Below are 27,488 nucleotides of genomic sequence, written 5' to 3' on the forward strand. Positions count from 1 at the left end.
GGTCCAGGTTTGGACCCACTCTCATCCCTACACACATGTACAACATGTCAAACACACACACACAAACAGTTAAACAGTCACCACACATAGATATCATATAACACAAAACCTTCATATTCAAATACAAATACAAATACATGAAGATCGGGAGTAAGATCTGGAAAAACAAAAAATAATTTGGATGCTGTCTTATATCAAGTACTCTGATCCTATGAATATTTCTGCATGTAAAAAAGGAAAAGCTAAGTCATTTTCTATGTTCACAAACAACATGTAATCGATAAAGACACCATGGCGATATTAGAAAGAGAGATGTGGTGAGTGGATAAGTCAAGTAGCTTAAACACTGGGGGTACTAAGAAACGATGGAACTGAGAATAAATCCAGGTTATCCTGCATCAGCATCAACATCGGTGTGGTATGGAGGCGGAGGCGGAAGCATCTGAGATTGATGGTGGAGACGGCTCGGGTATAGATATACAGTTTCGAGTGTGGTCGACACCTGGTGATATGCAGCAACACAGTAGTTGTCGTCGACGGTAAAGGTTGCTATGGATAGAGGTGGCGGTAGTTGTAACCAAGAGTGGAGATGATGTTGATAAGGGTTTTTTACGTTATAGAGAGTGCAAAGAGAAAAGTGAGTTAGGTTTTGTTTGTTTACCACTTAATGCCTCTTAATAAGAGGCACATCTGAATCTATAGGATTCAGAGTGTTTGTTTGCTGCTTAATAAATCATCTTAATTGTAAAAAGACATCTTACCGAATCAGACTTCAAAACGCATTTGAATAAAAAAATAAGATGTGCTTCCTATTTTGCCCATCGGTTCTCTCTTTCGCCTCTCAAGATCTCTATGCCTTTACAATCAACTCTCCCCTTCTCCACATCATCTCTCACCGACCTCTTCTGTAGTTGTCACCACCATCCACTGAACCACCTCCGGCTAGCGTCATCCTTTAGCCATTCGCTGGCAATACCAGGTAAACTTTTTTTGCCCTAACTTTTTCTATGGAGAAGGAGAATTATGATTCGAGCATGGAATACAAGGAACAGGTGATTCGCTATCCTCTTCAGTCATTCGACTTCTCACTGCACCTCCGTCCCCATCGTCGACCTCGCACACCCACCAGGTTCGTTTTTCTTTGATTTTTCAAATATTGATTGCTGTGAAATCTGTTCTTGAAGTTTAGGAGTTCCTTTGCCGATGATTCCTTTGAGTGTGTAATTTGTGATTTTGGTGTGTGTAATTCATTTTGTTGAAGTTAAATCTGTTCTGTGAAATCTGTCTTGATGTCTTGGTTAGTTGAAATTATTTAAGCTTAAATGGGTTTTTGAGTTACTGGATTCAAAAACTTCAAGGATATGTCCGTTGATGGCTGATTTGGTGACTCTTTAGTTGTTGCTTTGTTATTTTGAATCAATGTAGTTTGGATCAAATTGAGGTGTTTTCGGTCACCATTTGATGATTTCAGGTATGTATTAACAAGGGTGGTAACAAATGGAAAACAAGATCATCTTAGGAAGAAGATAATTGATTGCTGAAGTTATATATAACTAGTTCTTTTGACTGTCGATCGTGTTAAAAGGAAGTGGATTGCTCTCCAGTCAAGTTTAATAGCTGAAATTGTTATCAAAAGTTTGAAACAGTATTGAATGTATGTTTGTATGTTTAGCGTGTAATTATGTTAATATATAATTTTTTTCTAGCAATTGATTTTGATTTTGGAATTTTTATAATTTGTGATATACTTAAATAAAATATAACACGAAGGGTAAAATAGTTATTTTTATTATTCAGCACAACAATTCAGATGTTTCAACCAAACAATATTTAAAAGTTCAGATCTTAAAAATTCAGATCCTCTTAAAAATTCATATCTCTTAAAAATTCAGATCTTAAAATTTCAGATCCTGCCAAACAGCCCTTATAGTACGACAAAGGTTTTGTTCTAAAATAAGGAGGCGACATCAATCTTTATTTTATAGTGTGAATGCTTTATTTTTATTGGCCTAAACTTATTCGCATGGATCAACATATCTCTTATATAATCTATACCATTCAAATTAAATCTAGGGCTTTATATCTAACCTCCTTATTTTTAAGATTTTGGTCTTAAAACTTTTGGGCTTCTTATTATATATGTTTTATAAAGTACTATATATATATATATATATATATATATATATATATATATATATATATATATATATATATATTCTAATAAATGAATAGTTTTAATATTCTTTTGTCAAGTGATACTCTAATACAACTCCTTATAATATTTTGTCATGTGTCATCTAGATATATTAGACAATTCATTTCATAATTCAAATTTATATTTTTTTAATTATATGTTAAGTTTGAAGTTATAATAACTTTGTTTTGATATATCTCTTAACTAATAATTTATTTAAAATGATTTATTTAAAATAACTGATTAATAATTATAAATTTTTATTATAAAAATTTAATTAATTTTATAACCGTAATTACCACACGTCATAAACTAGCATATATATATATATATATATATATATATATATATATATATATATATATATATATATATATATATATATATATATATATTCTAACTGTATGGATGTAAGAATAATGTAGGTCAATCATTTCAATAAGGTATTTTTGTAATCTTACATTTTAATTAATACTTTTAATTTAATTAATTTGATTTCTATCCCAGTCAAATCTCTTTGTATTAAGCAAATATTTATGAATGTGTTTATTGTTATTCTATAAAACCCTACGCGACTGGAATACACAAAGCCATTGGCATTAATTTATCCCTTCTTCCTCTTAACACCTGAGGCCATATAAATCCCCCATTCAATCGCCGGCCAAAAAATGGCAGTAATCATCTTCAACGTGGGTCCATTTTAGATTAATTGAATATAAAGTATATGAGCTATGTTGGCGAGCATCACCTGCCGCGTATCAATCATCATCACGCATCACCGGTTGCTATGACAATAAACTATCCCTAGTTGCAGGTATGGTTGTATTGGGTTCTGATTTTTTTTTAATGCCAATCAATAAAGTGAATTTTCTCAAGACAAACATGTAGGAATCAGATTAATTTAATGTAACTGTCTAACCGACCGATCTTGCTTGTGGTTAATAGTTTTTTAAATATATCTCTGTTTTTGTTACTCGTTCTGGAAAAAGAATTGGAATACGGCAATATTTGATAAATTTATTTAAATATTAGATACTTGAAATCTTACGCAGGGCCGGTCCAAGACAGTTTGAGGCCCGGAGCAAAACACAAAAATAGGACCCTTTCTAATATATATATATATATATATATATATATATATATATATATATATATATATATATATATATATATATTATGGGATAATATCATAAAAAACCTTAAGTTTGGCAGAAAATGTCGGTTTTACCCTTTGGCAGATTTTTGGTTCGTTTATACCGCAAACTTGTCATTTTTTTGTCGGTTTTGTCCTTGTTACCTGCAATAACAGGTTTCCAGGTTACTATGAATTATTTTTTGCGAAAAAACCCTTAAGTTTACAAATATTTTGCAAAAAAACCCTTAATATTATAAACATATAAAATATAAATATATATTCAAAATTTGATAAAACTAAATAGTTTCTACTGAAACATATTTTTTAGCTTTACATATGGTAACTTTTATATTGGTTTGATATAAACTTTTTATATTTAAATTTTAAAAAAGTTACCTACTTTTATCAAAATTTGAATATATTTCTTAATAAATACTTCAACTTTTCAAAAACAAAGTTAAAAAACATTTGTTAGTTAATAATTAATTATGCTAAAATAGTTAATATGAATAATATGACATCAAATACATTCAATTAATTTTTTTAAAAGGTAAATAAAAATATTTTATATGTTTAAAAAGTTTGTATTTCAGAAATACTAACGTATCGTATTTTTCTATGTTTAAATACATAATAATATTATCATATTTTTTTTATAAAAATATAATAAAAATTTTAAACATCATAAATAAATATAAACATTTTAAACATATAAAATATAAATATATTTGTCTAATTTATTATATAAATATATTTATTTTTATAAAAAATATGATAGTTTATTATTTCTGAAATACAAACCTTTTAAAAAAATAAAATAATTTTATTTTTCTTTTAAAGAAATTAATTGAATGTAACTAATGTCATATTATTATTAGCTAACAGACGTTTTTTGATATTGCTTTGAAAAGTTTAAGTATTAATTAATAAATATATTTAAATTTTGATAAACCTAGGTATTTTTTAAAATTTAAATATAAAAACTTTGTATCGAACAAATATAAAATTTACCATACATAAAAATAAAAATATGTTTCAGTAGAAAACTATTTAGTTTTATAAAATTTTGAATATATATTTATATTTTATATGTTTATAATCTTAAGGGTTTTTTTGCAAAATATTTGTAAACTTAAGGGTTTTTTCGCAAAAAATAATTAATAGTAATCTGGAAACCTGCTATTGCAGGTAACAAGGGCAAAACCGACAAAAAAATGACAAGTTTGCGGTATAAACGAACAAAAAATCTGCCAAAGGGTAAAACCGACATTTTCTGCCAAACTTAAGGTTTTTTATGACATTATCCCATATTTTAATAACTTCAAACAAACAACTAAAACTTATATTCAACACTAAAAAAAATGTTTCTATTTGTATGTTGTTTCATCCAACCCACCTTTATCACAAAGATATACATCACCACTACTAAAACTTACCCTTCAACTTAAGGTTCATAACTGAACTATCTGAAATTAAGTTTCTATTAAAAACAATTAAACAAAAAAAATAAAAATGATTGATTTTTCCAAAAGATAGCATGATACAGAGTGTAAGAGTGTAGTAGATCATTGGACATTGCATAAATTCCCAACAAATACTAACGATCTACTTCGATCACATTTTTCTTTTTTCACTTACATTGCTTTAAAAGCCTTTTTCGCTGTCATCTATAACAACATCATCATCAATTCATTAACATGCATACCTATAATCATAATTAAAAATACAAAAAACTTGCCTAAAATGAAAATGCATCATGCTCTTGTTCTAGGCTTGCACCTAAATTCAGCCAAAAGTGAAATATGATCTGAAGACCATTCACAATCAGAAGGTCGAATACTCCTCCGATTCTACATAACACAAAATTTTGAAGTTGAAAAAAAGATTCATAGAAAAAATCAAATTTCAAACAAGAATAAGAAATTTCAAGAATGCTATAAACTAGAACTTACAGAGACATATAATCAGTTTCGTCTCAAATTTAAGTATTCTCGATTTTGTCTCAATTTCAAGAAGATTTTGAGTCTGAGTTACTCTCGATTCTAGATTCTAGTTTCTCAGTCACCGATGCTATTTTAGACAAAGAAAACTTGATATCGAAAATAAGAAGGGTAAGAATGGATTTCAGTTTTCTGGAATCCTGAAAAGATGGAAAAGCAATTAGACTTTGGATGCTTTGGTTCTCAGTTCTAGTATGGTACGTGACAATGTGGTTGTTTGGACAAACTTAAAAAATCATAAAAAATGGAGATTGGAGAATAGGAGAAGAAATTGTTCACTTTAAATCTTGAATAAGAAAAAATAAATTAGAGAAGAAATGGATTCACTAACCATTGTTTCTAGATTCTAAAGAAGAGTCGTTTGGATTTCCCATAGAAATCGATTAATTTTCGAAGATCAATTACGCCTTGGAACTTGGAAGTCGGACGATGCACGCTTTCTCTCTTGTATCGATGCAAATATCGGTTAATTAGAGTTTTAGGCTTTCAAAATCTAGCCCAATAGGCTTAAAACTAATGGGCTAATACCATATAACCAATATAACAAGTGTAATTAGAGGCCCTTTGGCATTTGGGGGCCCGGGGCGGTCGCCCAACTTGCCCAGGCCTATGGGTCGGCCGTGATCTTACCATGGTTGTTGCGCATCCTGTATAGATAGGAGAGAGACAATACACTCTGTAACTTTATTAGGGTTGTTATGGGACTACATATTGAAAACTTTATTTGGGCTAAATCAAATTCAAAATAAATAAAATGGATTTCCTTGAAAGCTATTAGGCAATAACCCAACATGCCGCTAATGTTTCTTGCATATGTTTTGAAATTATATTCTTTTGAACAAAGAAAATGGATAATATTGTTAGTATGTTCAAGTTTTCTTTCCAAGGTTTTAACTTTTTTATTTGAGAAAGGATTAGCTTTTCATTGTATCAATTTACATATTTGAAATTTCATTAATAACATGTGCTCCAACGAAGGAAAAAGAACTAATCATATATTAAAATAAAGAATTTTTCAACATGCATTTTAGTTCATGAAGTATTTGGTTTACATTTATCATCTTATAAATTATGATTTTTGTGCATTACTTGTTTCATCATGAAGGAAAAAAAAATTTAAGAAAATTTGATGGTGTTCAATCACTGGTATTCTTAAAATATCATTCTTATAAATGGTTTTTCAAATACATGTTTGTATATGGGAAGGGTTTCATATTTTGTAATAGTATGTCATTATTTCTTATATAATAGTATGGTTATTTTTATCTATGGTTTGGTTTTCAATTCTATAGGAAATTGCATTCTGTAACCAAGCAAGAATACAACTTCCGGTAGAAGGATATCAAGCGGTCAAATAGGCTCGCCCCAAGGTATAATTCTTTCAGAATAAACTACCTGAATTTATTTATCAGATTATGAAATTCTGAAAGAATATAAGTTTATGATAATTTTTAGTGAAAATGTACCTACTTGCATTTGTTATTCTTTCAAAATAGCTTGAAGAAGGAATCAAAGATTGATCTTACAAGAGAGAGAGAGAGAGAGAGAGAGAGAGACTTGTAATAATGTTCAATAACAAGTTACATTCTTATGAAAATACATCATATTTTCATAAGAATAGTTGTAAACAAGTCGATAATTTGAACCATTGAAGAAGGTTAAGTGTATCTGTTCAATAATTATATATTTAAGAATGCTATTCTTAAGGATTTTATTCATTTTCATGACATTTTGTTAGATTATGCATAATTATGTTAAAGTGTATCTGACTAACAGTCTGTAAGAATATTTATGAATTTGTATTTAAGTTCAGATACATATATATATATATATATATATATATATATATATATATATATATATATATATATATATATATATATATATAATATTGTTATTATTCAATTGTAGGTTCAAAAATTTTGTTATTATTTAATAATATTCTAATATTACAAAACAATCACATATAACATCATTCTAACAAAATAACATTAAGATAAAATTAAAATTGAATTAATTAGTTAAATAAATTAGAATTTAAAATTTAGATAATCAAAAATTATTTAAAATCTAAAAATTTCTTTTTTAAGTTTTAGTTTCCTAATTTGAAAGTAATTGAAATGTACAATTTTACCATTCTTTTAATTAAATGGTATTATTCTATTTTTTTAATTTAATAATATGGATAAATATCTTTCTTAGAATAATTATAATGATTGATCCACAATCTTTCGTACATCCACACAATAATTAATTAAAACATAATAACTTAGGCATATATATATATATATATATATATATATATATATATATAATATATATATATATATATATATATAAGGTTAGGTTCATGTGAGACGGCCTAATTTTGTGAGACCGTGAAACACATTTTTTTATTTTTTTTAGTTAATTCAAGTTCCGAAAATAATATTTAGAAAAAGAATTTTTTGATGTTTCCATTTATTTTGCATTTTAAAATTATTTTTAGAATATGTACAGTGTAATATTCTATTTAGAATATTTCACGTATTTAAAAAAAAAAGATTTTCTTTTTTTAGTTAATTCAAGTTCCGAAAATAATATTTAAAAAAAGAATTTTTAGATTTTTCCATTTATTTTGCATTTTAAAATTATTTTTTAGAATATGTCAGTGTAATATTCTATTTAGAATATTTCACGTATTTTTCATAAAATAAAACGGGATTTTTTTATATTTTTTTTAGTTAATTCAAGTTCCGAAAATAATATTTAAAAAAAGAATTTGTGGATTTTTCCATTTATTTTGCATTTCAAAATTATTTTTAGATTTGGTCTCACGGTCTCTCAAAATTAGAATGGTCTCAAATGAACCTGAACCTATATATATATATATATATATATATATATATATATATATATATATATATATATATATATATATATATATATATATATATATATATATATATATATATATATATATATAGGTTCAGGTTCATTTGAGACCATTCTAATTTTGAGAGACCGTGAGACCAAATCTAAAAATAATTTTGAAATGCAAAATAAATGGAAAAATCCACAAATTCTTTTTTTAAATATTATTTTCGGAACTTGAATTAACTAAAAAAATATATAAAAAATAAAAAAAAAATCTGTTTTTTTTTTTTTTTTTTTTTTGAAAAATACGTGAAATATTCTAAATAGAATATTACACTGACATATTCTAAAAAATAATTTTAAAATGCAAAATAAATGGAAAAGTCTAAAAATTCTTTTTTTAAATATTATTTTCGGAACTTGAATTAACTAAAAAAAATAAAAATAAAAAATTCTATTTTTTTTGAAAAATACGTGAAATATTCTAAATAGAATATTACACTGTACATATTCTAAAAATAATTTTAAAATGCAAAATAAATGGAAAAATAAAAAAAAAATTTTAAATATTATTTTCGGAACATGAATTAACTAAAAAAAATAAAAATAAATAAAAAAATGTGTCTCACGGTCTCACAAAATATAGATGGTCTCAAATGAACCTAATCCTATATATATATATATATATATATATATATATATATATATATATATATATATATATATATATATATATATATATATATATATATATATATATATATATATATATATATTGCATTCTTTACTTGTTAGCAATAAAAGCCCTAAAAGCTAATTAATTGCCCCAAATTGACAAGCAAAGGATCTTTACACACGCTATATATATCAAAATTCAAAAAATACAAATGTGGTTTTCGTGTGCACATCTTCAGCAGCTTTCAGGGTGGAGCGAGAGAGATTTTCAACAAGTTTCAGGTGGATATCAGGGGTGCTGACGGAGTTGGGTGGCCGGAATGGCGAGTACGAGTGGGACCAAAGATGAGTTGGGTCCACCGAGGTCGTTGTCAAGGAGGATGATGAGGATTTCCGCTATGGATGAACCTGATGATGCCGATGTTATTGTTGACAGTGAGCTTGTCCCTTCTTCCCTTGCTTCTATTGCTCGTATCCTTCGTGTTGCCAATGAGATCGAGAAGGATAATGACAGAGTTGCTTACTTGTGTATGTTTCCCCTTACTATGTTTTTCTCATCCTTTCCTAAGATGCCAAATTTTTTATAATTTGTTGTGTGTGGAAATGAGTTTTTAAAGTGATTCAGTAGAAAAATATTTTTTTCTTTTATAAATATATTGATTAAGACTAGATAGGTATGTAACTTTTCTTCTATAATATATATTGATAAAGACTTTATTGATTAAAATGAGATAGTTATGTAAGTTTGCTTCTATAAAAGGATGAATCAGAATAATAATTATTAGTTTTAATTAGAATAGCACATCAGACAGATCCATGTATTATTAAAAAAAAATCATGGTATCTGGGTGCGTGTGCATGGCTTATAAGGAGTTGCTAGCTACCTAAGGGGATTCAAACCATGCTGCATGAGATACTAAGTCGTAGGTCCTACCTCTTAGGGTCTTTTGGTGAGTCTGTTATCATGAGATGAAAAAATGGAAGAATCTTGGAGTTACTTAAGTTTACTTCTGCTTGAAATACGTTTGATTAGTTTAATTAGAAAATAACTTTTGTTTCAAGTTTGCAATGTATAAGTGTGATTTTAGTTACCGTAAAATTTGATTCCTATATTCTTTAGGGCAAAAGGGACATGCATAGAGATTAATTATGATTAATAAAAATGAAGATGAGTTGGTACAAACAGAGATGCTAAATGCTGCATTGTAGAAGTAAAGCGAAAATAAAGAAAAGATAGTAAACTATCATCTCATCAAAGTACATTAAGATAGACTTGAGATTATTTCCATAAGCAACCAAACCTAACGAGACTATTTATTAAAAACTAGTTTCACTTTTCTCATTAAAAACTAGTTTCTCTTTTCTCTTCATGAACAATTCTACAACCAAACCCAATTTTTTTACGCTCATGATTAGTAATCATATCATACAAACTCACCCCAAATTTTTAAGTATATAAGAAGAATACGAAAAATGAATATATCAACAATATTATCATTTTGTAGAAAATGTTTTTACTATATTTTAGTATATTTTATTTGTTTATTTATAAATATAACATCTGATATTTCATTTATTTTATTAAAAAGTAAATTTAAAGTAAAAGTGAGAGAGAGAGAGAGAGAGAGAGAGAGTCCAACTTTGTGTATGGTGGAACAAACGTGTTGATGGGTTTTTGTGATTTTTCTTTTTTAATCCTTTTCACACAGATCTTTTAGTTATTAATGGGAATAGTCTAAGGGGTCAATAACCAAATTTTGAGTGTTTGTGGCAGAAGGAGGGCGGGAATTGTGAGTAACTGAAAATTTTGCATAAAATGTGAGGATCGTTAAATAATTATGAATGAGATTTCTCGTGAGATTCAAGAATGGGTACCATGGTGTATGTTTTTTGTCGATGACCTTATGTTGGCGTAGGAATGAGCTAGATGTTAAGTAAGATACATAGAAGGTGTAGTTTAGAAGAAAAGGGGATATGATCAGCTAGTCAAGCCTCAAAATATCTATAGTCAAGCCTCAGAAGAATATAGTGGTGTAATTTCTATATTGGAAAATGGTGAAAAGGCATAATTAGGCATTAGTGAGCTTGGTTTTAAAAGCGTGATGCGCTTCGATGCTTTAAGGTCCCAGAGGCCCAGAGTGGGCATCACAAACATGAGAAATGTGAGGCCCACAACTACTGACTAGTGTGAAAATGAAACTAATAACCCCTAATATCATCATCATCACTCATCACTCATCTTAGTTATCAACCTAAGCACAATGATATCTTCCTCATTAATACAAAATATAATACTACCTTTTTTCATCTCGTGTTCATCAACCGACACAACTCTATTGAGTGCCTTGGATCTAGACCTGACAATGGAGCGAGTTTGAAGCGAATCGACCTTGATCCAAACCCATTTAACAAATTTCAAAATATGATCCAAACCCGCTCCGTAACCCGTAGGGTTTTGAATAATCAAACCCATATCCTTATCCACCGAATCAACAGATATCCAAACCCACCCCGTAACCCGTAGGTTTTTTGAATAATAAAACACATTTTATTTAAATCATAAAATCAAATTTATTAAATAAAACTAAGTTTTGATTTAGAAAACACATTATGTACTCGAGGACTTTCTATTGGAATTAAAATCCTTATTTTAGTTACTTCCGATTGTTTTTTGAACGTCGATTGCATTGATAGAGAATAGAAATTACAAACTTTCTTCCGGTTGATAAATAACCTTATTGATTTATAAATGAAATTGGTGATTACATGATGAAATATAAAGGAAATGAAATCATGAATCTTGGGAGAAGAGTAGAAGACTGGAAGTCTAGAAGTTGAGTCCTTGACTCCTATGTAAAAACAATTTAGTCTTTCGTCTTTTCTCTTTGGATTTGTAATTGGAATTTAATGTAAACTTTAGGCAATATAAAATATAAATTTATATTTCTAAAATTTATATGGGGCGGGTTATAAACGGAGCCGATCGGTGCTGATCCATACCCGACCCTTTTAATAAAAGGGTTAGCGGGTACGGTTCGTTAACAGGTAAACGGATCAAAAACTATGCTCCAAACCCATATAATTGTTAAGGATTTGGATCGGATCAGGGTCAAAACCCGCTCCATTGCCAGGCCTACTTGGGTCCTTACTAGATCCAACTACATCTTTAATTATATCATCTATTGAAGCTCTAGTAAAACAAAATAACCGTACCCAAAGACAATGGCTACAACATTCCAAGTCAAATCATCACCTTCAAACACAAAATTATCATCCTTCTCTTCCTCCATACACCCCATCAATTTCTCATTTTCTTGTTCATTTCATGTAAAGTCCTGTGGGACCCCGTTCCCGTGGGGTCCCCATCCCGTTTGGGAGAATTTTTTTTAAAAAAAAAATCGAGGACGAGGACGGGGGTGGGGGAAAGGTTAACCCCTGTTTTAATTTCAGGGGCGGGGGCAGAGGTAGGCACTATCCGTCCCGTTTCCCCCCGTTGACATCCCTATATGATAGGAATAGCAATGTCATTTGTTTTGTATCTAAAATCTAGGAGCATCCACAATGGTGAGTTCAATGAAAAAGTTGAATGAGGTGGCAAATCTGGGTGTCATTCAATCGATGAAACTCTACCATTTTGAGATTTCACATTGGCATTCAATGGGTTTAGAGTTCAGTGTTCATTGAACTCTTCAATCAAAAAAAGAGTAAAGTTTTTAATTCTTAAATATATATATATAATAAATTAAATTTTGTAATATTCTATTAAACTTTATAAAGTTCAATGCATTGTAGGGAGAAAAAATAATAGAGTTTGTATAGATTGTAAAAAAATGATGTGGCAATCCATTGAACTCTATGGAGTTTAATGCATTGTGGATGCTCTAAGCATAGTTGAATTTCACATACACTAGGCCATTTAATCTAGCTTGTTCCAATCTACTCCTTTTTTATGTGAAGCTATGATGAAAAATAAATAACATTAAATATTTTACAGTGTATCAATAAGAATAAAATAACATAAAATGTCATAATATATAATTAGGAAACTTATGTATTGATACTCTCCAAATTCTCTCACAACTTTTAGCACCACATGTCAAACTAATGAATTACACAAAAAAGGCTTTCAGGTTGGGAGCCGAAGATCCAAAAGATATCCACCACTCAACTGTAGGAAACAACATTTGAAACATATACATAATTATATCTATCACACAAACTTTACAATTTAATACCTAATTAATCAAATATGAACTTTAGTGAAAAAAATAACATAGTGGTCTCGTCTTTCTCTATTTTCATTTGCATACAAAATAAACCTTCATAATTTTTACACAAGGATAGTTCTTTAGAAATCTTTTCTTGATTTTAGCATCCAGAACACAATGCATCCATAACATATGTTATATTGGTACATGCAAAGGTTGAGACACTTGGCATTCCCACCTATGATCCATAATCTAAAACATTCTTTTTGGTACTACTCTACTTTTTTAGGAAAAGTATTTGAAATAGCCTCATTGGCTCTATCCATGAACTCATAAATATAACCTATGGCCGAATTTATGTGAACCATTCTAAGGACCTTAACAAGCCATCTCTGTCAACTTAAGAGCATAAACAATATTTCTCCAAAATGATTGCCGTAGAAAATATGATTGCATATTTTCCCCATTGCTTCCTAAGACTACCCTTCTAGAAAATATGATTGCATCGTTTTTGTAACACCCCAAATTTCAACCCAAAATTTTCAATTAAAAATTTAAGTGTTTATTCAAATCACAAATACAAAATCTTAAATAGGACCGTTTAATTTTAAAACATTTATCAGAGTATCGTCAGTTATCACGTGTACAAGTCTTCCATGGATATGATGCAATCGATTCATGCCCCTCCTTTATTATTAGAAAACCTGAAATTTTAAATCGCAAATCGTAAGCACAAAGTTTAGTAATTCCACAAAATACCATACACAACACATTACAAATAAACAGTTATGGGTTATCAGCAACCCTGGAGATTACCCAAAGTCTCAGTGGGCAAACAGCACGCCTCATGGGTTACCAATAACCGTAGAGACTACCCGAAGTCTCAGTGGGCAAACAACACGCCATGTGAGTTATCAGCAACCCTGGAGACTACTCAATGTCTCATCATACACAATATCACATATAATAATAGCAACAAATAAGACCCAGTTGGTTAGCATGTATATACACAAATAATCATGCAAGAGTCACAAAGACAACAAGTATGCTACATACGCAAGTTAGCGTGCCAGCATTGGTGCCTTCGACTTACAAGAACAGTGCGAAAACTCACCTGAATCGAAGAACTTTGAAACATTACGATATGATCCCTTTTCTGCACTGGTTGCCCCCGTGAATCTACTAACACCAGATCCGGATAAAATCTTAATTAATAACCCACAATCCTCAAGTCAAAAGTCAATGGCCAACGAAAGTCAAATATTTAGGTTGAGTATGCCTGGTGTACTTAGCTCATACGCATGGCATATTCACCATCCAGGATCAGGACCCCATACAAGTACGTGGAGTGTACTTAAATGTACGCCCAGTGTACTCAGTCAGATGACATTTTTCCATTAGGTATTTTCACTTAAGTCATTTCATCCAACGCTCGACTCTAGTCCCACAATATTATTTCAAGTCATAAAGTTTCCACCTTTATGACTTTTCATGTCTAGAAAAGGTCCAAAAGCCAAAACCTTAACTTATTAATCCATTAAGACATCATGACACTTGCATGGAAGGAATAGAAGGACCAAGATCACATTTTTATGGATCCTAATAGTTCCATAATGGATAAAGTTTCCAATTTTATCCATTAGAATGGTCTAAACCACCAAGATCTGGTTTTTAAGTCTCAAAGGGACCAATAGAGCATCTCTTTCAACTTAATCCATTAAGTCCAAGTCTCCAACCTTTATATCTGAATCAATATGATGATCAAAAGGATAAATTTTCAACTTTATCCATAACAATGTCACAAACTTTTAAAATCTAAACTTTATGCACTAAAGTGACCAAAAGCTCATAACACCAAAGACTAACTAGATCTATCAAATGCATCATCAAGATTCAAACTTTATACCTTTAGAAGAAAGCTCAACGTGAACAAAGTTTGGATCTACAAGATCTAATGCAACCAACAGTTCTCCAAAGAGCTCATTCTTCTCTAAGATGCACTAAGAACATTCAAAGCACTCAATATCACCTTTTTTTTCTCAAAAGTCTCAAACTAGGGTTAGGGGTTTCATGGGAGGGTGTTGGATATGTGGAGGCTGAGAATGGAATAGGTTTGGGAAAGTTAAGGAGCTTAAATAGGGTTTGGGCACTAATTGTGTACGCCCAGGGTACTTAGGGATGCCCTAGTACGCCCAACATACTTCCCCGTACTCCTAATGTACGCAGCTTAACCGAAAACCGTCCTAACTTCAAACAGTCAAAACTTTCTTTGTTTCAACTTTTATTTCGATGATCTTTATATACAAGGAAAGGTATTGAGGAGCTCTACAACCCTATCTAATTACTTTTGACTTAAAACACATCGAACTAAAATCTATAATTCATAAAAGAAGTCTGAGACACTACTTTTCCCATTTTACCCTTTGACTCCAAAGCACAAACCAAACTCTTAGATCATATAATCTATATTACCCACATCCGCATGGGTCTAAACCTCTCTTTCCCAAAGCCTAAAGTCTTATGATACTTGATCGTCGGGTCATGGCCCCGAATTATGAAATGACTCGAAACAGGTTATTATAATTTTTCTCAAATTATTTTTATGCTTGTAAATTTGTGAAAAAGTGATGAATGGTGTTGGACAGTGGCGGATCCAGAAAGAAAATTCAGGGGTTGCACAGTTTTTTTGGGGGTTTCCCTATTAGAAAAAAAACTCATTTCTGGAGGTAGTTTCCTTTACAAAATTGGGAATAAAACAACGAGTCTAGACAAAATTCATAATTACCAAACTTTGTGGTGGATTGCCAACAAATAATTGACAAATTTGTGATAGATTTCTGACAGATTTATGATGAATTTAGACGAATATTCACTATATTTACATTTGACGGGAAAGTTTGAGGAGTACTCTTGCACTACCCCTTGCTACAAAGTACATCTGCTCCGGATGTTGGAGAGCTATAAAATTTAATATAAGATGATATTAGAATAGAGTAAAATAATAAGAAATTCATAAATGGTTAATAAAGTGTTAACAATCACAAGCTAACAGAGTAATAATAGCAGGTATATGCAAGGTTCTTTAATTAGTAAACTTTTTAATCAAGCTTACAAGACCAGTATGGGTATATATATATATATATATATATATATATATATATATATATATATATATATATATATATATATATATATATATTTCGCTGGGTTCAACAAGAAACCATTTTAAACCTTAGAACCAAGGAACCAATATTTTCTCAAAATTTAGAGCAAATTTTTCATTAAAAAGAAAAAAATAAAAATATAGATATTCATTACTTTTTATCCTTCATCCATTGATATCAAATTTGATAAAACAAATTATATGTTCATATTCACATTTTGAATTTGTTCAGATTCACATTGTGAATATGTACAGATTTGCCCTGTGAAATCTATGTAGATTCACACTATGAATCTATGCACATTCATGCAGTGGATTTATACAAAATTAATGATTTGTAGTGCAGATTCACATTGATTCACAATGTGAATCTGAACAGATACAAAAAAAATTATCAAATTTGATATTAATGGAAAGAAGATAAAAAGTTATGAATTTCTATATTTTTAGAATTTTTTTCGATAAATAATAAAATCTAAAACTTAAAAAAATAATGGTTTTTTTGTTCTATGGTTTAAAATGGTTCCTTGTAAAACTTTTGTCATATATATATATATATATATATATATATATATATATATATATATATATATATATATAGTAGGTGTGAGACACGTGTATTATACAGGCTGATTTAAAAAAAAGTAAATATTAAATTAAAGTGTAACAGAAAACATTTTTTAATGTACAATTTAAAATAAGAAATGAACAAATGTATTTATGGCAATTTAGTATCATATATATATATATATATATATATATATATATATATATATATATATATATATATATATATATATGATATTTAATAGTTTAGATATATAGGTATATGATTTTAATTTTAAAAACTGAAACAAATCAAAAATTAACAAGTGGATAATATTTATTTTAAAAATACCACAAAATAACAAATGTCAAAACTAATGAAAGATTGAAAAGATACGGTTACTCAAATCACTTTTGAACAATAGGGATTTTTTTGTCAATCAACGCAATATGCCGCACATCGAGTCCGAGATGTGGTCTTTTAGATTCCAATAACTTCGTACAAAGTTAACAACAAAATAAAATTAATAGTTTAGTACAAAGTTAACAACAAAATAAAATTAATAGTTTAATGCTCAGCACAATGTAAATTAAATAATAATAATAATAATAATAATAATAATAATAAAGGATTAAGTTACCTAAATCTATTCTTTACGTGCTTTAATGTAAGTTGATGTGTTATTTGTGATAACTTGTATAACATATTCTTTACCTGTTTCAACGTAAGTTGATGTGTTACTTCTGATAAATTGTGTAGGATTATCCTTTTTAACATCTTCAACCATGTCATAAGGAACACCAAAAAACAAGTTCACATCTTTTGAAACCTTACATACATCCATGGATTTCACGAACACCGATCCCAACAGAAAATTCGCTAAAAAGCTTATTATACATTTTTCCTCACTGAATTGTTCCACCCATACGACATGATCAAAAAACTTTTTTGTGTCCATTATTTCTTTGACTACTTCTTTCTTTAGAAATAGAACCCTTAGCTCATACATGCTAGTTGATTTCATTTTCCGGCCAAATCATACAATTTCTTCTACCATGATATTAAGGTGGTGTTTTGTTTTTTTAGAAAAGCTTTTTTTTAGCACTTGTGTCTGCGAGAGGAAAACATTTATATTTACACATTCTTACAGACTGTTTGTTTTTTTGAAGACCGTGATCGTCAAAACATCTAACATTATATTCTTCAAAAATATATGGACCATAATTTGCGAGTGCATGTAAAGACATTTTCGCAGACATCCTCTAGTAGGGTTGTGCATGGGTCGGTTTGGGTTGGTTTTGACCTAAACCCAACCCAACCCATAAATGGTCGGTTTCTAGGTTCCGAGGTCTAGTCGATTCAGTTTCTTGGGTTCCGAGGTTGGTTTGGGCGGTTTTTCGGTTTCTTGGGTACAACCCATACATTCACGGGTTTTGGGTTTAAACCCATGGGTTTTGGGTTTTAACCCATTTTCCATAAATGAAGCAAAAAGTTAAATAGTTTAAAAAAACACCAAATTTAAGTTAAATACTTCAAAAAACATGAGTCTTACAACAAATAGTTTATTACAAGTTACAACCAAAGCCTAAAATAGTCTATTACAATTTACAACAAAAAAAACAATCAAGTATGAGATGGTTTCTCGGGTTGGATGGGTCGGTTTTTCGGTTTTAATTATGGGTCGGTTTCTGGGGTTAGATGAGTTGGTTTCTGGGTAAAAACTGAAACCGAACCCAATTTTTCGGTTTTTAAAAAATTCAAATCCTAATCGTCGGTTTTGCTTCGGTTTAGGTTTTTTCGGTTTCGGTTTTGTCGGTTTTAATCGGTTCTCGGTTTATTGGTTTGGGTTTGCTCACCCCTATCCTCTAGGCCAAAAAAGAAGAAAATGTATAGCTTGAAAATTTTACGTCACTCTTTTCTTTCAAACACCCCCAAACCTATAATGAATTAATATATGAAAGTTTAATAGCATTCTTATATATATATATATATATATATATATATATATATATATATATATATATATATATATATATATATATATATATATATTAAGATCAAAGTTGATTTTATATTATATTATTTTTTTAATATTACAAATAAAACGAAAATAACGATATATTAGAATAAAAATGGTTCTAAAATAAGATTTAAGAAAATTAACAAAAATAACTGTTGAAACTTATTCTTAAATTAATGAGAAATTAATCATTTGTGTGAAAAATGATTGGTAACTTTTGAAAATATATCGTCAATAAATATTCTAAATTTAAGAAAATGTTAATAATTTATTATTAAAATTTATGTTTTATCATTAAGTTTTGAAAATCAACTTAATTACTAGATTAGGATGAAATACAAAACAATGTCATTTATTACACACCATATTAAGAAAAAATTTAGTTTTTGTTTTAGAAATATATGAAATGAATAATTTAAAAAAAAAATTGTTATTGTGGTTGTAGGAATTATATTCCAATGTTTATATTCCAATGTTGTAAAGTGTAATTATTTAAACTTCAATGTTGAAAAAATCTTATAAGTTTAAAAAGTCAGTTTATTTTAGCAATCTGTAAAAGTTAAAAAAACAAACGGTCTTTTTCTTACAAGTTGTAGACGTTTGATTCATCTTTTCTTCTAGAGATATTTATGGATGTGGTCAATCGATATCTATGGATGTAGTCAACAGATTAGATATATTTTACCTCTTAAAATACATATACTTAAAACTATCGTCAACATATTTAAAACTTAAAACAAAATAAAACATCTAAAAACAACCTATAACATCTAAAAACAGCATATAACATTAAATACAATATAATAAAACAACACTATAAACAAAAACATGTTTAAAAGGAATACTTGCATCGTAAAACAATATTCCCATTTGATGACACATGTTCTCCCTTAGTTCTTTCTAACACACATAATTTATCATTTGTTCTCTCCCGCCTTTCCCATCTTGTCTACCTTTAAATGCATCTTCGTGATTTGGGGTGAAATACATATCGATGGGCCCTTTTTGTTTCTTTTTAAGATGTAGTATGACACTACCTTCACTTTCCCTTTTTGATGATACTTCAACACAATCTTCTTCTTCATCATCGTACTCATCGTCAACTTGTTTCATACTTGATAGCGTTTAAATAATTCCCTTAGATGCTTGTCTTTTTATCATACAATCTTTTATTTCTTTCCGTACATATTACGCACATCTCTTACAATCAAGGACGTTTCTAAAACCTCCAACGAATTGTTGTTTTAAATGGTATACACCTCACTTATCAACTTTTGAACAAAAGTTACATGTAAATTTGTTTCTAATCTTAGGGTCTTGGACAATATATTTTCCTCAAGGTCTTTATTAAGTTTAGGTGAAGCATTTGCATTTTCACGATCCATAGAACTATAAACTAAGTATAGACTATAAAGAATGAAGAAAAATTACCACATGAAAGAGAAGTGGTGAAGCACTAAAGCAGTCAAACACCCAACGCAAACTCACAAAGAAAAATATTTTCTTATTGATTACACCGGAAAGAACTAAGACAGTAAGAAGAAGTCATGCAAGACCTAAACTTATTGTTTATACTACTTGAGATTGAAAGAATAATAGAAGATATTGGCTTATGAGTGATGAATTGATGAAAACATTGCATGGATTAATAGGTATGATCACTTTAAAATAATAATAGGAAAAAAAACATTAACCGAGTTATAATCGATATTATCACGTCACATATATAAGATCCATATTGTCAATTATGATCCATATTGCTCATTGATGATTAATAAATGGAAAATTAGGTCAAAAAGTGAGGAAAACTTGAATGAGTATGACTCCTCGAGTCCTTGCCTCCTTAGCCCATGGTAGTTGCTCCATCCTTTGGTGGTTTGGGCTTGGGATTTGAAATTAAAAGAAACACGATTGGGAACCTTAAAAACTATAGTTCTAATAAAAGGGTTATATTATAAAATGGAGCGGATCAGTAGACGGTAATGATCCATACACAACCCTTTTAATAAAAGGGTTAATGGGTATGGGTCTATAATGAGTAGACAAAAATTAAGATCCAAACCCTTATGATTCTTATCAGTTTAGATCGAATCAAGGTAAAAACTCACTTCATTCCCAAGTCTAGCATTATGGTTAAATAAATAGCACATACATGAGTTCTACAAGAAGGTTCAAGGATGTTGTAAGGCCTACTATATTGTATGGATTCGAATGTTAGCCTATTAAGAATGAATACAAAAGGAACTTAGAGGTCGTAGAACCAAGGTTGTTGAATTGGACATATGGAAAAACATTATTGGATTGGATAACAAACCCAATAATCACAAACTCATTGGAACTAATAATAATGCCTAATATAATGAAATTTTAGTAAAGGAAGTGAAAGAAGGACAGGACACCCGGGAAGGAAGTGAGCAGATAGCGTTAGGTTAGACTTGAAGAAGTGGCTCTTATCGAGAAGACATGACCTATGACAGGAGAGTGTGGAGACTTAGAATCATGATAGTGGAGTAGTCTAGATACTAGCTTTCTTTTCACTACTTTTGCTTGTCGTGTGACTTTTACCATCTAGTTATTATTCCCTCTTACTTTTTAGCTTGTATTTCTAGTATATTCTTCATGATTTATTGCTAGTCACGTAATACTATTTATTTTTCCATTGTGGGTCTACTATTTCCATGTGTAGAGTATCCTCTGTTGTACGCTCGTGTTTTTTTTTCTTTATTTCCTACTGGTTTATAACCCGTGAGCACCACAGATTAAAAAGGTAAAAAAAATTTAATTAAATTATAAAGTAATTATTGTGCAATAATAAAAAAAAAATAATTTAATAAATTAGGCAATAAATATTACAAATAAATTTTTTGTTGATGTGTTTGATATGTGTAAAATGGAGGAGTGAATTAGTGGAAATTTAATTAATGAGGAAAAACCTTAAAATGACAAGTGTCAAATAATTAACGTGAAGCTCTAATTGATTGACACGTTGCAAATGTGCTACTCTTTTATTAGGTAGGGAGAGGCGAAAGGTCATATATAGAAGCAATCATCTACCCTCGAATAGAGGTTTCCTATAATAAAAAAAAGTGTCATTTTGTTGATTTTATGCAATCACATATTCATGGTGACACTTCTTTATTTATTATGAATAATTGACTAATACACAACATGGTGGTTATGCTTGCTTGTTAGTTGTACTACATTTCCCATAACATTTTATGCCTTTAATTTGTTATATTAGGCCGATTTCATGCATATGAGAAGGCCTATAGGATGGATCCTACATCAAGTAGACGTGGTGTTCGCCAATTCATGACCTACTTGCTACATAGACTTCAGAAGGTGCACATTATAGTTTCACTGTTTTTTTTTTGTCACGGTTTATCATATTATACTAATTGCATCAGGATGATGACACCATTTTAAGCTAAATTCAACGTATTTTATAAATTCTAATGAAATATTCAAATGTTCTATTGGTGTAGGAAGAAGAAACGACAAAGCCTCGACTAGCAAACACTGATCCTAAGGAGATCCAGAAGTTCTACCTGAACTTCTATGAGAAAAACATAAGAGATGGACAATACACAAAGAAACCGTAAGGCTTTCTTTTAACTAGTATAAAGAGATATCACATCGACTAATTACTTATTCATTTTGTTATCTTTCTTCTATCATCTCTAAGTGAGGAGATGGCCAAGATTTATCAGATTGCAATGGTTTTATATGATGTACTAAGGACTGTGGTACATGCTTCAAAAGTCGAGCCAGAGGTATGATAAGTGTATCAAACATTGATTTCTAGATACAATGTAATATTAAATAACACATGCTACTATGGCATTGTAGATTCAACAATATGCAAGCAATGTAGAGAAAAACATAAACCAATTTGAACACTCCTATAACATCCTTCCTATATATGCTATCGGAATCAAACCAGCAATTATGAAGATTCCTGAGGTTGTGTTTAGACATAAATCTCAATTTCTTTTATATATATATATATATATATATATATATATATATATATATATATATATATATATATATAGTGAGGTTCAATAGAAAACTATTATTAACCATGGAACAAAGAAACTAATCTTTTTTTTTTATTTTTTTTTTATTTTTAGAGCTTATTTTTTATTAAAAAAAATAAACTCAATATACAGAAATTCATAATTTTTTATCATTTTTCTAATGATATCAAATTCGATAAAAAAAATTTACTTTCCATCAAATTCACAATGTAAATCTGAATTCACAAGGTGAATCCAAAAAGTATATTTAGCATTTACATTGTGAAGTTATGAATTTAGATATTTTTTTTCGATAAAAAATAAAGTCTAAAACTTGAAAAAATATTTGGTCCCTTGGAGAACCATTGATAATAGTTCTTTCTATATATATATATATATATATATATATATATATATATATATATATATATATATATATATATATATATATATATATATATATATATGGATAGAGAGAGAGAGTTAAGTTCTTTATAAATTTTCAAACCAAAAACACTATTAGACTCCTAGAGTTGCATCTAAGAGCGGTCCATGGTCCAAAAAAAGATTTTACAAACTTTTTTTTATTTTGGAAATGTGCATATATGCACATCTAAATATGCATGCTTGTACATTTAGGTTTTTTTTTTTTTTTTTTTTTTTTTTTTTTTTTTTTTTTTTAAGTTTTCAAGTTGTAATTCTCTTAAACGTTGGTATTATAGTCTCATTGTTGTGTCAATTTGGAAACTTTGTGTAAAAAACACTATAGGTGCATACATGCATATATATGAACATTCAAATGTGTATATATATGCACATTTAAAAAAAAATTAAGTAAACAAAATCGTCAAATCATTTTCTTTTAGCATTGATCACTCCTAGACACAACTCTATGAGTCAAATGGTGGTTTTGGTTTTAAAAAATGATAAGCAAATTAGGAGTTTTCGAGTTCTCGTAATAACTTAAGCATATATATATATATATATATATATATATATTAGGCTAGGTTATTTTGTTATATTTATTGTGTGCAACAATGGACCAATAGGAATTTAGTAAATTAAATAATTATTTAATTAAATAAATATAGATATTAAATTATTTCTATAATTATATGTATATTAAATGATATCCATAATTATAATTCTCTTTTTTTGGAAACTAATTGAATCTGTCATTAATGTCAGTACTAACATTCTTTCATAATGAATTTGTATCTAGGTTTTTATATATGAACTCGTATTTTGTTTCATGACTCACTCATTTAAAATACAATAAAGTTGCATTGAGTATAACAAAATATCGGGATGTCATGTTCCGATACAGACACATAAGCATAAACAGAACTTACATTATTTACACTAAAGATTTTATATCTCCTTTAATCTCTCCGTGAAATATATCTTCGTATCGATACCTATGATACAAAGAAAACTGAGTGGGTCAGGCTTGGGAGCCTGGTGAGCATATAGGGTTTTCAACCCACAATAATATAATTATTATATTCAACCATCAAACAATCAACCCAATTACCCATCCCCATTATCTTTTTTATTTCTTAGGATTTTACCCTAAGAATTCAACTACCCGTCATTCATTCATTCCTAAGGATTGACCTAAGGAATTAGCACAAAATCTATTGTTAAATAAGGCGCATCTACCAACATCATCATTTAAGCGCCTCTGCCAGGATTACGTCATACACTATGAGGCGCGGCTATCAGGTTTATGACATTCTCTTTTAGGCACATCTGCCGACATTATCCTATAAGCGCATCTGCCAGGATTATCCCATAAGCGCATCTGCTAGTATTATGACATTCTCTATTTGGCGCATCTACTGACATTATCCTATAAGCGCATCTGCCAGGATTACGACATTCACTACTTGGTGCATCTACTGATATTATTCTTAAGCGCATCTTTCATACCTCATCATTTTATCACATACCAACTATCTCATCTACCCATGTTCTACCCAACATATTTGTAGATATAAAATACATATACAGTTTAACTCATTTAAAAACTATATAAAACATCCATTCGACACTCATCTCAAATAAACAACAATATATAAACACATTGCACGTATTTTATAACAAATACTTCATATTTATGTGTTAGAAGAAAGTAACTACACATTCACCCAAACATATACTTAATACATTCAAACAATACTTGTATTATACATGTGTTTATGAAAGGGACTATACACCCACACATATAAACAACTTTATATTATACACATAACACGTATTTCATAGCAAATAATTAATATTTACGCGTTAGAAGAAAGTAACCATACACTCACTTGATTAGAAGATGATCGGACAGCACTACGGCTCGTAGAAGTAGTATTCTTCGATAGATCTAGAAAATCTTCACAAAAACCGGACTCCTCACGGGCAGAGCTTCGGCTTGGGAATTTCACTTCTCGGGATCTTCGGGGCCTCGGGACTTGCTTCGGGGCTTCGGGATAATTGTTGCACGAAAAACGATGTAAAAACGTGAGATAAAGGGAAGAAATGAGCAAAGAAGTCGGTTGCCCTCGACACCCTTTTATAGGGGGATGGAAACCCATTTACGTTGGGCGTAACTTTACATTAAGTTGGGCGTAATGTAGATCAGATCGCTGACTCTCCCCATGGATAATATCGGTTAATTTATAATTAAATTAAATATTGAAAATATTTAATAAACTTCAAAAATTCATATCTTCCTCATACGAACTCCGTCTTCGGTGTTCTTTATATCCCTGCGTAGGTGAGACTACGCTCTACAACTCTCGTTCAGACTCCGTCGGCTAATTTTGAATTTATTTTTATTATTTATTTTTAGTAGGCCGGGACAGGAAAACTCCGTTATAAAATCATAACTTCTTTATCCGACGTCCGTTTTCACCTATCTTTTCATCGTTTCACTACAATTAATGAGATCTTCGATTCTCATTTAGATTGTTTCGGCTAAAAACCGCTCGATCTCAAATCGAGTATTCGGGCTGCATACCGCTAAGTCGAAACTTAGAAAAATCATAATTTTCTCATACGAAGTCAGATTTGGACGTTCTTTTAATGCACGCTCATTGTTTAACGAACTCTATGACTTTAGTTTAGATTGATAAGGATAAATATTACTCTAACGTAAATTCATTTTTTACGTCATTCAACGTCGTGTCGGTTCTGCCGCGAAACTTCGACAAGTCATAACTTCTTTGTTATAACTCGGATTTCGGCGTTATTTATATGCACGAAAACCTTGTAACATATACTATAAGTTAGTTAAGATCATTTATTCTAAATAATTTTTCATCAAAAATTCATTTTTGATGCCTATTGTCTCAAAATTGACTAGCCCGGATCTACGGGCGTTATATATATATATATATATATATATATATATATATATATATATATATATATATATATATATATATATATGGTGAAGTTCAATAGAGAATCATTATTAACCATGTAACCAAGGAACCAATATTTTTTTCAACTTTTAGAGCTTATTTTTTATCAATAAAAAAACTCAAAATACAGAAATTCATAAATTTTTATCTTTTTTTCCAATGATAGCAAACTCGATAAAAAATTTACTTTTTTTCATCATATTCACAGTATGAATTTATGCAGATTTATAATGTGAATCTGAATTCACACGGTGAATCCGAAAAATATATATTTAACATTAATAATGTGAAGTTATGTATATATGTATATATGTATGTGTGTGTATGTGTGTGTTCTCATATAGGTTTTGACTCAAAGTAACGCTCGCACGCGCGTACACACACACACACACACACACATATATATATATATATATATATATATATATATATATGTGTGTGTGTGTGTGTGTGTGTACGTGCGTGCGAGCGTTACTTTGAGTCAAAACCTATATGAGAACTCGAGAACTTTTTGTAGCCAAAATGTTTCATAACTAATACCACCACACAACCTTTATGCAACCGTCTAAACCATTCGTAGACAGTAACCTACGAAAAAAACACTTCAAAGCGAAAAGTATAAATTCTGTAAAGTTTCTATTGATTTTTTGTTCAATGGTTTTATTAATTTCTTATGTTTTGAAGCTTGTATCATGAGTTGGAAAAAGGTAAAGATATAATTGGAAGTATGAATCATCCTATAATTTTACATTTAGAAAAAATTGGACTTATAGGAGAAGATATTTCAAAATCAATGGTTAAATATGTTTGTAAGTTTAAATTTAAAAAAAAAAAAATTATGGTATTACAATAAGAACAACAAATATAGAATGTGGTCCTTTAGATAAAGAAAAATTAAAAAATACCGAAAATAATAGAACATGGATTAATTAGGAAACCGGAAAGTCCACAAACATCAACAACTTTTATAGAAATTTGTAATAATATACTAATTATAAATTTGAATATTATAGGATATGTTTTATCACTTTTTTCTGTACCGAATATCTAGTAAATCCTATAACTTCTTATTTATTATCTTTTGGTTTATATTTTTTAACTTCTTCTAAAGTTTTAATATATACTTTAGAGTTTTCCAGTTTTAACTTTCAACTATGGTTTTCTTAGAAAAACAAAAATCACAACTTTTGATGGATGAAATTTTGACATGGGAGCAAGTAGCTATTAGAATGTGGGAAACAAATAAAAAAAGATA

General features: G+C 29.4%; 1 protein-coding gene across 1 annotated transcript in view; it reads left to right on the top strand.

Annotated features, from left to right (window-relative positions):
* Positions 1-9,089: 9,089 nt before the first annotated feature.
* The window catches only part of LOC145092209 (callose synthase 7-like), a 36,235-nt gene continuing 17,836 nt past the window's right edge, over positions 9,090-27,488 (top strand). The window contains exons 1-5 of the mRNA XM_079030136.1: positions 9,090-9,388; positions 22,040-22,140; positions 22,284-22,396; positions 22,484-22,571; positions 22,648-22,761. Of these exons, the coding sequence (XP_078886262.1) occupies positions 9,181-9,388; positions 22,040-22,140; positions 22,284-22,396; positions 22,484-22,571; positions 22,648-22,761 (624 nt within the window). The 5' untranslated portion in view covers positions 9,090-9,180. The remainder of the gene's footprint in view (positions 9,389-22,039; positions 22,141-22,283; positions 22,397-22,483; positions 22,572-22,647; positions 22,762-27,488) is intronic.

This window comes from Lactuca serriola, chromosome 3 (genome assembly GCF_051521515.1).
Source record: "Lactuca serriola cultivar US96UC23 chromosome 3, Lser_US96UC23_V15, whole genome shotgun sequence".
Classification (NCBI taxonomy): domain Eukaryota; kingdom Viridiplantae; phylum Streptophyta; class Magnoliopsida; order Asterales; family Asteraceae; genus Lactuca; species Lactuca serriola.